Below are 12,758 nucleotides of genomic sequence, written 5' to 3' on the forward strand. Positions count from 1 at the left end.
GTCTATTCAGGTATCTGCTATTGAATATCAAAGGTGATCCTTCCCCTTTAAGAGTTTCTGTCTAGAGCCGGCTACTTAGGGAGCAATGTGTTTTGGTTTTTTAAATAACACGGGTGGCGCTGTGGGTTAACCCAGAGCCTTGCTGATCAGAAGGTCGGTGGTTTGAATCCCTGCGACGGGATGAGCTCCCATTGCTCTGTCCCAGCTCCTGCCCACCTAGCAGTTTGAAAGCACGTCAAAGTGCAAGTAGATAAATAGGTACCGCTCCGGCGGGAAAGTAAACGGCGTTTCCATGCGCTGCTCTGGTTTCACCAGAAGCGGCTTAGTCATGCTGGCCACATGACCCGGAAGCTGTACACCGATTCCCTCGGCCAGTAAAGTGAGATAAGTGCCACAACCCCAGAGTCGCCCGCGACTGGACCTAATGGTCAGGGGTCCCTTTACCTTTACCCAAATTCTTCAGTTTGTTTTTTTTAAAACCTAATGTATATTCCAAGGAATTATCCCATGTGTGCTATACCTCTTTGCAGTACATGCTTTAACTAAGTGCAGGAAAACAGGAAAACAGGCTGAATTTGCCCAGTGATAATTGGGGATTTAACAGGTAATTGCACCATCTCTAAAGGAAAAATAACACCTAGTTATTGGGAATTCCTCTCTCACTTAAGAATGAAGAATTTAGAGGTGTTAAAATTAGCAGGCTGGAGTACTGCAGCTGACTATGCCTAGGGGATGCTGGACATTTTCTGTAAACGGACCAACATGACTACCTATCAGAGGTATATTTATTTTATAAATATGTGTCTGCATTGGTTAGTTGCAGTTGTTCCTAGGAGACCAGGTTACATAGATGCGTTTAATCCCAGCTGTTGTTTGCTGATCACCACAAACACGAAGAAACTACCACAGATGTGTCTTACGTGACCAGAACAAGCCTGCAATTTTCCTTCTCTGTTACTCTAACTTCCAGGATCATGTTATGCCTAAGGCTGTGTCAACAGCCAAGCTTATATGTAAGAATGCAGCTGACTGTTTTAAATTGTCTTTAGTCTGAAGTTAATGGAAAAACTATGCTGTCTGCTTTCTATGATGCACCCAGACTCCCCAGGTGGCAGAAAGGAAATTTCGTTTCTAAATTAGGAACTGTGGCACATTAATAGATCTGTAAGCGAGTGAACTGTAACTGCATGGCTGTCCGAGACACGCAACATCCTTCAGCACCTATGAGGGATGCAATAGGGTACACTACTGTATTGATGCCTGGTTGAAGTGGACACTATTCCAGACAGCTGTTTCTGGGAGCCAATCATCATTATAAATCCCCACAGTAATTAAAAAAGCCATCTTCAGTGCCATTTTAATTTGCCACAAAGCCTTGCACCAATGCTATGTGCTAGGTAGAACTGCCATTCAGGTTCATAATCTTGCATCCCACCCCCACCAAATATAAACAGGCATGTCAGCCTCCCTCCCATGATTTCATGCCACGTTAAGGCTTTCAAGGAGCAGGTAGTATGAATAGAGCACACAGACTTGATGCCTTTTGAAGGTGTTTTAATTGTAGTGAATTAAACAAAAAATTACCACTATCCATATCCCATATACCTATTTAAATGAAACAAGGTGCTCACCAAGATTTTGTCTTTTTAAGTCAGCGACTGCAGTTTTAATGCTGCTAGGAGCGCTCCTAGCTGCTTTGAAATAGGTGAAAATCAAGATATGCATTTCTTAAATAACTCAACAGGGAGCTGTGAAGATGTGGGTGGAGTATCACTTCCAATTTGGTCCAGGCACCTGCGATGCTCCTCAGACAGCTTCTCCCATCTCCAGTGACAGCCAGGTGCTCCAGTTCAGTATGCCAAGCACTAGGACTCTATTACTTTCTTTTGCAGTCACAAATATGACCATTACCTTGCTAGAATATGTGCAGGAAGTGTTTAAGCCCAACTGATTTTAGAGTAGCAACACCACCATAGAGTTATTTTGTCAAAATTATGAAGAACGTGTTAATATTTGAGGTTAGTGAAAACTAGCAGCTGTTAGCATTACAACTGGATGCCTCAAGGAACTACTCCTAACAATGGTCTTTTACAGTATCTAAGATGGTGGCAGCTACTATATTATATTGCATTAGAAGAAGAGTTTAGTCCCAACAGCAAAGCTGCAGTAACTAGGCAGCCATGCAATTTCATTTGCCTAGTGCCTCCAGCAGTGCCTGGGTAAGGAGATAAAAATTCTTAAAGGACATCACTAGATGGCCTTAAAAGAGGTTTCTCAACATATTTGACTCACCTCTGATATAGATGAATCATTTTTTCTTGTCACAAGGGGCTTAATCTTGGGAGATTTCTGGTCTGTGACCATAATAAATCCATTCATTCAATCTTGGGAGTATTCCTTCTCTATTCAGCACTAAAACACAGCTAGTTAAAAAAAAAAAAAAGAAGTATCCTGCTAACAACTGTCCACTGCAGACTGAATTCAGCATGGAATCCTCCTGTTTGTAACAGGAGACTGTTTTTCACGCTGTCGGTAAAATCCACTGTGCCACTCCACCCCTACATATGAGCTGACTGGGTTCCACAAATTAACACTTTGGCTTGCTAGCCAAATCTCAATTTTTCCTTGATTCCTACAAAGTATCTATTCTAGAGGAAAAGGAGTTGTTATCTTGTTTCACTAGTGCTGGAGACATGGATAAGCCAGAAGAAATGCCTGTTTTTTCATATTCAAACTACAAGCACATGCAAGCAACTCCTAAATTTCTTGGGATTCTTCTTGGCAGAAGGCAAGGGACACTTACATAGGTTTCCCATATCCAATGCCAAGTGTATCCCACACAACTATAAACAAGCTTATACTGTATCTTTATATTACCAAAATATTAACACTGAAAGCAAATACACTAAGTCATGCTTTTATTTAAGAGATTTTAATATAGCAGGTAGTTCACATGTGCTTATAATGTGTCTTTCCTGGCAATCTGATTAGAGTATGGTATTCAAAGTGTGTACACACATACCCAACAGAAGCTGATCTAATTAAATATCTTAGTGTTATGGTACTGATTTATTGATACTAGAAGACCACAAAGAATTGACTAGTTTCAATTAGCATGTAGCATATAAAAGAATGTAACCCCACTGCAGTTTATCGTAGAAGCCAGAGGAAGCAGAATTGTTCCATGCAAGGTCCAGGAACTTCTTAGGTACTAGTCTTGGAAACTCAAAAGCCTTTTTCTCAAGGCCCATCTATCTGCCCTCTGGGATTTCTTATCTTCAAAGATTTGCAACCCACTAGTATTTCCTTCCAAGTCAGCTTTCCAGCCCTGATTCTTCCTTCCCCCAGGATGACATTTTAATCCCATTCTCACAAAAACTGATATTGTTGACACTTTGTTCTGTGACCATTTGGAATGTTTGCCACCAGAATCTCAACCTCCATTGGAGGCTTCGGCGTTCTAAAGTGCAGTACAGATGAAGTAAAATGCAGATGGTCGTTCGTTCAGTCAATATTCATCCAGTCACATGGTTTATGGGTCTTCTTGCTCTTGATTGTACTGAATCAATGATTATTCAAGCATGAAGGGAACCAAGAAAAACAGCACTGGAAGCTCTGGTGAGTGTCCAGACAGCTTGTCGGTTCCTACTTGTGTACCATGACTCTTACCTGCAACCACATATCCTCCCCAAATCCACACACACACACACCCGGTGTTGGAAGAACCTCAGTACAGACTCATGGGGTACTGGTGGGGGAAGAGTTCCATTGCTCAAGTGTATATCCCTAGTTCTGCACTGGATACAAGCCTCCATATTCACACACCAAGGACATTTCTCTGAATTAGTGAACTCAGATTTTGCCATTTAAACTTGCCTACCTTGTTCCCTCTAACAAAAACAATTAACTGTTCTGGAAAGCTATCTACAAAGAAAATGTAATTTGACCAATGTCAAGAGAAACAGGCAACCTAATTATGCAGATTATGCCTGCATTCTGTCAAGATGACCAGAAATTGGTCCCCTTACTGGTTAAAGGTTTTAGTGCATTTGTGGATGAATTCAATAACCAATTCAACCTGAAGCTAGAACTTCAGAAAGCAATATTAAAGTTGTGCCTACACGTCTGTCAGTTGTTAAAATATGCATACATTACTTTGCAACCACAGCTAAGGTTTTTATATAATAACCTAAAAAGCCATGTCATTAGCTTCCTACTCACAGTATTAATTCAGTATCAAAACTCACCACTTTCAGATGTCCGATATAGCAAGCAATTTAATTTTCAAAAAATTTAATCGCATTAAATGTATTCCACCTCACGTTACACCTAAAAGGAGATTTAAGGTTCCAGCCTATGTACCTAATCACCAGTTAAGAGCTTTTTATAATGGGTTTTGTTTTAAGCACACTGCTTGTAATAAATCACATGGTTATGAAGTTAACATTGTTGTCTCCTCCACATATCTAAGAGTAAGGCAAGCCAGAAAGGTATGGATAGGTTACCACTTCAGGAATTCTTCTGTGGCAACATTCTTTGGGTTATAGCGTCAGGGCATACCTACAGCTATATAGCACAAAGGCTTGTCATTACAATTACTTTGCATGTTCTACAGTGGTACCTCGCAAGACGAATGCCTCGCAAGACAAAAAACTCACTAGACGAAAGGGTTTTTTGTTTTTTGAGCTGCTTCGCAAGACGATTTTCCCTATGGGCTTGCTTCGCAAGACGGAAACGTCTTGCAAGTTTGTTTCCTTTTTCTTAACACCGTTAATACAGTTGCGACTTGACTTCGAGGAGCAACTCATAGAACGTGGTGTGGTAGCCTTTTTTGAAGTTTTTAAAGACTTTGGTGATTTTTGAAGCTTTTCCAAAACTTTCCCGACACCGTGCTTCACAAGACGAAAAAAATTCCAAGATGACAAAACTTGCGGAACGAATTAATTTCGTCTTGCGAGGCACCACTGTACTAGCAAACATTACTGCTGTAGGCTGTCAGTAACCATTTTTCAGCCAGAGAGTATCTCTTAGCTACTCAGTAGGAGCCCACAATAGCAATTTTAGTTTATTACAACTTTATGATGCATATCCAAAGAAACCAACTGCTGCCATGTGCCTAGGGCAAGAGAAAGCAAACATCACTTGATGGTACAATTTCTTCTAAAAGTAGAATAAGCTGTTTGTATACTATTGCCATTTTGTGAAGAACGATGCACTTCTCTGTGGACTTAAATTGCCTTGACAATGAGATGTTGACAGCTACATTGAAGAGTACATGTGCACCTCTCATTATACCCCAAACTCCCTTAAATTTCAATACCAATTTGAGAATGTGACTTCTTCCCCCTTTGTATGCTTACACCAGTTGTTTTGGACACAGTGGGAGTGGGAATGCACAATTCACATCCATCATAGGTACCTGCACATATGAGCATCACCAGACCCAGATGCAAGCTTGCCAGGCAAAGGAAACATTTGTACTGCACGAAGAATAAAAAGGGGATCAGGAAGCCACCAGAGGTAAATCATTTTTTAACCAATAAATTTACCAGGAGGATTTAACGTGCAACTCTTTGGGGCTGATACTCTGCAGTCCCTCATGCTCCTCACACAGGTTTCAGAACCTCTATGGTACAGGGAGCTTACACACTAAAACTACTGAGCTGGATGTTTACTACATGGCATAGTGCAGGCACTTCTAACTCTGCAATTTGACATGCTTTAACTATATCCCTTCCTTCTCATTTTTCAGCAAGGCTTCTGATACCTGGGTTACATGTGATATGACCCATGTGCAAAGGTTCAAGGTAGTACATAAAAGTGACTCATGTGGAGTCTTGAGTGTTGTTTTCATAGGGTTTAGTTCGCAATTGCCCCCTCCAAGCCTGTCTCCCCAAAAAGACACCTACTTCAACAGCTCATTCTGCTGTGAGTTTTTTTGTTTTTTTACAAATGCTTTAGCCACATAGGTTGACAAGGCACAATGGAACTCTGCAAGACAAGTCTTTAATGAAGCATGCATTTCCCCTTTTTGAAGCCGTTTAAGATAGAATATTAAACATTAACAATCTTTGGATGACCATGTAATTTTCCTTAAAAGGCTAGATAATGAAATTAAACCAAATGTTTTCAAGTAGTATGGATTTAATCTAAAATTCACAAGACCAATTATTTTCTGGGCACAAGACCAATGGATAAACGTTGCATGCAACATTTGTTTTAATGCAGAGCATTTAAAGCTTTGTCAGCATTACAAAGCTTAATTTTTATGCTTAACTTGAATCCCTGCATAGCAAGTTCACTTTTGGTATACAAGTTTGAGTGCTTCATTACTAAAATGAATGCTCATTGGAGTGCAGCATGCTAAGCCAATCATTATTGTAACTTGTTGTGAATGTGTTGTAGTAAGTAACCATGTATTACCATAGATGATGACTGAGGCAATTGCCTCTAGGTATTTGAAGAGGTATTTTAAAAGGAACTATGTGTGGTCTGTTACTTACATATGAACGTTCTCTGAATAGCTCTTTATCCAAACATTAACACAGTGAAATTTGATTATGGCTTCAAATTGTTCACAATAACAGATTTGAATTAAACTGTACACAAGTCCATCTGAATGTTATATTTGCACTAAAGTATGTCAAAATACGAAAGTTAAATACTTAGAACGATTTGTAACCAAAATTTTAATCCAAAGATCTCAAAGAGTTTACAGTGACATGACAACTTATGCACAATAAGAAAATTTCGCATCTACAATGTACCCTTATGCACCCAAATCCTTTAAGCTAATCATCTGTTCTTTTGGTCTGCTCTATAATGAACAGATTAGGCAGTTCACATTTCAGCAGTAAGTACTGATCCACACAAAGATACAAAACTTAATCTACACTTTTACATGGTAGAAGGTAGTTCTGACTAAACTGGTATAAATCAGAACTTGTAAAACAGTATCAAAAACATATAGCTCCTACAAGGCTTTCATAACCCCTTTGCTTACTATTGGTTTTATCCTGTCCATTAATCCTGCTCTCACCTTGCATAGATTGCCCATTTGTGATTGTAGCAAATGCTCAGGATTAAAAGGTCATGTGTGTTGTGTACTTCCTTTCAAGTTTAGATCCTGCAGATTCCAGAACACAATATTTATATGAAGAACATTTGCCACTTGCATGGCTTTTGAGGTTTTATTTGGTAAGTCTATGCAAGGTTATTAGCTAAACATTAATACAAATCAAAGTTATGCTTAAGGGTACATTGTAAAGCAACAAGTTATTACACTTCATATGACCTGCTCAGAACCATATACAGATTCACAACTGTTACATTTGTCACCTGTTACAAGAGACAAGAAAAACAAAATTTGACAGCTAAAACATTTTAAAAATGCACCAAGCTTATGAAGTCTTAAAAGAAAACAATGTTCTGTACATACTCCTTTCACATACTCCTTTCTTCAGATCTAATATGACTTCCTGTACACTGCTGTTCCTGAAGTTCTATTTCCTGTCATTTGACCTGGAACGGCTAGAAAGAATATACATTGAGATTCTCAAACAATGGAAGTAGTTCAGTATCATTATTTAAACATACACCTGAAATTTCAACTAGACAAATTGACCTATTATAAGGCTTTTAATTAGTGCACTAATGAAAATGACATTTCTCTAGTAAATATGCTAAAGAATTAAACTCTGTATTCAGACATTAAGGTTATGGAAGTGTTCTTACCTACGAGATCTGGAAAATGAACGGGAAGGCTTATGATTTCTCTCCCTTGACAGTGATCTCTCTCTCCTTCTATCTCTAGAAAGGGACCTATAAAAGGAATAATCAGGATTTCAAGAGAATATATTTTTCACGCAATTCTTGAAAAACAGCATACTCAAATCTCACTCCTTGAATAACCTTTTTCTTGTAGCTTAAATTCATATTTTTAAATATGTTGCAAATTAATGGCTATAACATACTAACGTATGTGCACAGGTTTTACTTTCTATTTGAGCAACACATGGTATCAATGCATTAACTAGTACAGTGCTTGTAAACATGCTTGAAAATCTTAATTTATGAGGCACATTTTAGAAGAATATGTAATTCATCATTGATACTGGATTCAAAACAAAAGGTAGTTTAGTTTATCACAGCATTTGATGGCAGAAAAAAACACTTTTAAATTTTTTAAAGCTGAATTCAGATTAGACTATACTTTAATAAACACATTTGGCATGCATTTTACACAGCATACTGACAACTGTGCTGGCCAAGTACACTTTCAAAGGAGTCAGAGATTTATGGCACTTCAAGTGTAGAATTCAACTATCCTTTGGGCTATGAAATGTCACACCTGTGCCATCTGCACCACAGTGCCATCTGTTTAAGGGGGTGGGGAGTCCCTTATTCTATAAGCACCATCTAGGCCAGGGGTCAGCAAACGCTTTCACCAGGGGGCCAGTCCACTTTCCCTCAGACTTTGGGGGGCGGACGGGTGGACTATATTTTGGGGGGGAAATAAAAAATGAACGAATTCCTATGCCCCACAAATAACCCAGAGGTGCATTTTAAATAAAAGGACACATTCTACTCATGTAATAACATGCGGATTCCCGGACCATCCATGGGCCGGATTTAGAAGGCGATTGGGCCAGATCCGGCCCCTGGGTCTTAGTTTGCCTACACATTATCTAGACAACCCAAATGCTGCACCAATAGTTTACCTGCTGCGGCTACGGGAGAAGCTTCTCCTTCGTGGAGATCTACAATCAAAAATAGAAAAGTGAGTATTTTCATCAATTCAACATTACTGGGGCGAGGCAATTCCCAACTTGTCAAGTCACTGTTGGGCCCAGTGAATGTGCCAAATAACATGGCACTCATCGTCCAGCAAAATGGAAAGATTCAGGCATTAAAAACTCAGTGTGATCAGCACGCTTCCAACCATGAGTTTGCTTTAACTAACACCATGTCATAAGCAAACCTGTCCAATGCAGCACTTCCATCTCAACTAAATCCACTGCCTAGAACACTATACTAATGTCCCACAAGTAGTCCCAAAATTGGTATAAACCAGTATTTTGGAACCCATGCAAGGTAAAGTCCGCAACAGGACACAAGGTACCAAGTGAAAGACTAACGCACACCGTGACAAAGCCATTAAACACCATTAGAACTGCATATTTGTGAATGTAAAAAATTAAAATGTCATAGTGTGTTTAGTCTAAAGAACCTTAGTTTGCCCAGTTTATCCCAAAAGTAATTGTTCCGAAAACTGTTAGTAAAACAGTTTAAAGGTGAAAGGAGTTGGCAGATTTTTGCAAGGAAGAACTAAGTTAGCAATTAAATGTAGTTTGCCATCTCGCATGCAAATATACTGCAGTTTAGTTTCTTATATTAAGTTTCCTTAACACCCTTAAAAGTTTTATTCAAGCAACATATGTATGTTACCACGAAATTATGCACAGCCAGCCTTTGATTGAGAAAAAGTAATTACTTATAAGCCGCTTACTCCTTATTTTTACCAGCAGTAAACTGTATAAGCAGGAAAAACTTACTAGTTTTTGGTTTCAACAAGCTAGAAATGGTGAGGTGAGGCTGCCGGACTGACTGCCAAGAAGAATTTGCTGAAAAGGTTTTGCCAGATGTTGCGTTGTATTTAGTTGGTTGGCGAAGGGGGTGTTGTGGATTTTTCCTGCTTTTTTGTTAGCCGAAGGCTGCTGCTGTAGTTGTTGTGAAGACATTTGGTAAATAAACAGCTGAGCTGATTGGCCGGGAATGTGTGGGCGGTCGAGGTGGCTGCTGCCGATTTGGTTAAGGTTGGAGAGAAGGCTGAGAGAAAACAGCATGCTCGGGAACCAAAGGGCGGTGCAACCTGACGACTGGCCATGCCTGGGTCATGTGAAACGACACCAGCCAAGCTGAATGGGGCGCGCTGGTCACATGACGCTGAAAGGGCTAGTTGACTGGCTAATGCAGACTCAGAGGGTGGTGAGAAGAGACATGATGGTGACTCTGTAACGGGTTCATTTTTATTAATAGATGGACCAAAAAAAGCATAAAAAAATGAAAAACAAGCCATCAGTACAACCATCTATTAGCTAACAAATACTCCTATTGTGTTCTACAGTGAAAGGGAACAGATTTCATTCTCTTATCTTGTATGGACTTCATTTACCTGAAACAGGCTAAAATCAGCCCTTGCAGATATAATGACCTTAAGTACGACTAAAACACCCAACCAATCTGTCAGGGTCAGAGAATGCATTACTTGTAAAAACCTGCTTTATTTTGAAATTTATTCCTGCATAACTCAAAAGTTGGTCATATTTCAACAGATTTACTATTTTCAGATTTAGCTAAGCAACTGTTCATTGCTTCAGCATTTTTAAAACAGTTGCCTGCCTGGCATCATTGTGCTAAAGTGGAAAAATCTCAAGTGGGTGAAAAAGCCAAGCTGTTGTATGCAATGTTTACAACAATGGTGTAAAGAAAAGCAAAAAAAAAAAACAAAAAAAAAAACCCCAAGTTGGAGTACTGGGAAGAAAAAGAAAGTGACTAGAAGATGAACAGACTTCAGAAGGAAAGATGATAATCCATGTTAGAGGGCACTATCAACTGGTATAGACACCTAAGGATAAAAGTCAGTGTTCAACACAATGTATCCCTCTAACACATATTCAATGCTTTAAAATTCTGTGTCTGGGTAGGTATAGACAAGCATATATATTTTAAAAAAAAGTCTATTATGCCAAATGGTAATACTGCCAAACATTACTATACAAGTTCTTTGCTCCTAAATACCTGCGGCGAGGTGGAGGACTTCTCCTGCGATAGTCATCTCGAGGACGTCTACCCCATGAGGGAGGTGGACCACGGTTCCGACTACGTTTTTCACCATTGGAGAGTTCCACCCTGACACGACACCCACAAAGTGTTCTAAGAGAAAAAGGGAAGGGTTGTTAGTTCTAACAGCCTAATAAAACTAAGCCAGACACTTCAACTAGTGCCCCTGTATTTCCCTAGTTATTTAAACTTCAACACAAAACCATACCAAGTCAGTCTAATTTTGTTTTCTTTAACTGAAAATTAGACTGGGGACCAGTATTTCACTAAGAAGCAGCCATCACTTAAGATTGTTTTGATCATATAGAACGCATATTCAGCTTCAGCTATTATAGATGTCAAAGTAAAAATGTTTTTAAATCAACATGAGTGAAATTTAGCTACAGTCTGAGCCATTAAGAGCCTGCAATGTTAAGCATATTTCCATTTTAAAAAAATATTACATGTTTGAAACAGGGCACTCAGAATCACAAGAGCTCACAACCAGTGTTTCCAAAACTTGGTAGCTGTGCAAAATCTAGAAGCTCAGGAATAATATGCAACATGTTTTAACTGTACTCAAAATAAACTCTTCTAACACAAGCAAAAGATTACATTTCACACAAATTTAATAGACTGTTAGTAAGAATTACTTCCCAGCCCCACTAGCCCCACAGAAAATCAGTTCTATTTCTTTTGGATCTCCAAATACAGAAGCCAGGCTATTTGTGACCAATTTTCTTTTCAATCAAAGCAGCATATCACATTAATAGAGTATACACACAAGCTCAACCCAAATGTAAGTGAATTTTTACCTCCCATCTAGTTCTCTGACTGCATCAGCAGCATCACGTGGGTCTTCAAATTCAACGAAAGCAAAACCAGGGGGATTCCTAGCAACCCACACACTACGTAGTGGTCCATAGTAGCCAAAAGCTCGCTCCAATTCAGTTTTGTTGCCATTGTTCCCAAGGTTACCTACATAAACCTTGCAGTCCAGTGGACACGAATCACGATGCATCTCTGGAAGACATGCAAGGAAGAACTGGTTTGCCTTCTGTTCATATTTATTAGTTAGGGAACCTTTTGGGTTATAAGGTATTTGAAACAGGCTCATGATTTTGAAAATACAGTGCAGATGATTTGACTTACAACGCATAACTATTCATACATTTAAGTCCATCTTATAATCTACTTTAGAAATATAATTCATTGTTCCAAGGTACTAATCATCTTATATTGAAGACCCATACTCCGGGCCCTTGAAACACAAAAGCGAAGTCAAAATTAAGAGACCTCGATATAAGTTGTCGATCCTTCCCCCATTTCAGGGCATCCAGGGGTTGACAACTGGTCTTGGAAGGGCGTGTTGTGTTTAGATCCCCAAAGCAGGTCTCCTTCAAGGCAGCCTGTGGTGATTTGAGCTGGGCCTCAGGCTCCTCGCTCACGAGGAGGCGAAAAGGGCTTCTTACGCCTTGGTAACTGGCGCGCCTACTACTGAGAGGTTTCCCGCCCATCGCGGCGGCCTCCGGCCCTCACAATTCTCCGTCGGTTCGACTCGAGCTTGCGCATATAATACCCACCACGCCGCCCTTCACGCTCAAGCAGTCCGCCTCCCCTTTCATCTCCTCCCCGGGACCAACATCCCGGCGGGAGACCTGACGTTACTTCAACCACACAAAATGGCGGCGGCTCTTTGTCCGCTGCCGCAACCGCGAGGCCTTCCATCCCGACCAAGCCCCTCCCTCACCGGCTGCCGGGCCAGGAGTGTGACCGACTCTCACGAGTAACCGCTACACGGTTTTATGATTATTAATTTTCGGTCGGCTCCGCAGTCTCCCTCGCTTCTCGCCCCTCAGCCACCGAGCTCGATCGCTGCGTCGCCCGTTTTCCCGCCAAGACTCGATTCCGCCGCCTCTCCCACTTCGTCGCACTGG

The 12,758-nt window shown here is 40.2% G+C and overlaps 1 protein-coding gene across 1 annotated transcript; it reads right to left on the reverse strand.

Moving 5' to 3' along the window:
- Positions 1–6,669: 6,669 nt before the first annotated feature.
- Positions 6,670–12,750, reverse strand: SRSF3 (serine and arginine rich splicing factor 3). Its single transcript, XM_082228486.1, has 6 exons — positions 12,572–12,750; positions 11,637–11,844; positions 10,801–10,935; positions 8,721–8,759; positions 7,735–7,821; positions 6,670–7,530 (listed from the first exon to the last, which is right to left on the reverse strand). The coding sequence occupies exons 2-6, from the start codon at positions 11,840–11,842 to the stop codon at positions 7,503–7,505; spliced, it is 495 nt and encodes a 164-aa protein (XP_082084612.1). The 5' UTR covers positions 11,843–11,844; positions 12,572–12,750; the 3' UTR covers positions 6,670–7,502.
- Between the last annotated feature and the right edge of the window lie 8 nt (positions 12,751–12,758).

The sequence above is a fragment of the Podarcis vaucheri genome (assembly GCF_965113315.1).
Source record: "Podarcis vaucheri genome assembly, chromosome: 6".
In the NCBI taxonomy this organism is placed as follows: Eukaryota; Metazoa; Chordata; class Lepidosauria; order Squamata; family Lacertidae; genus Podarcis; species Podarcis vaucheri.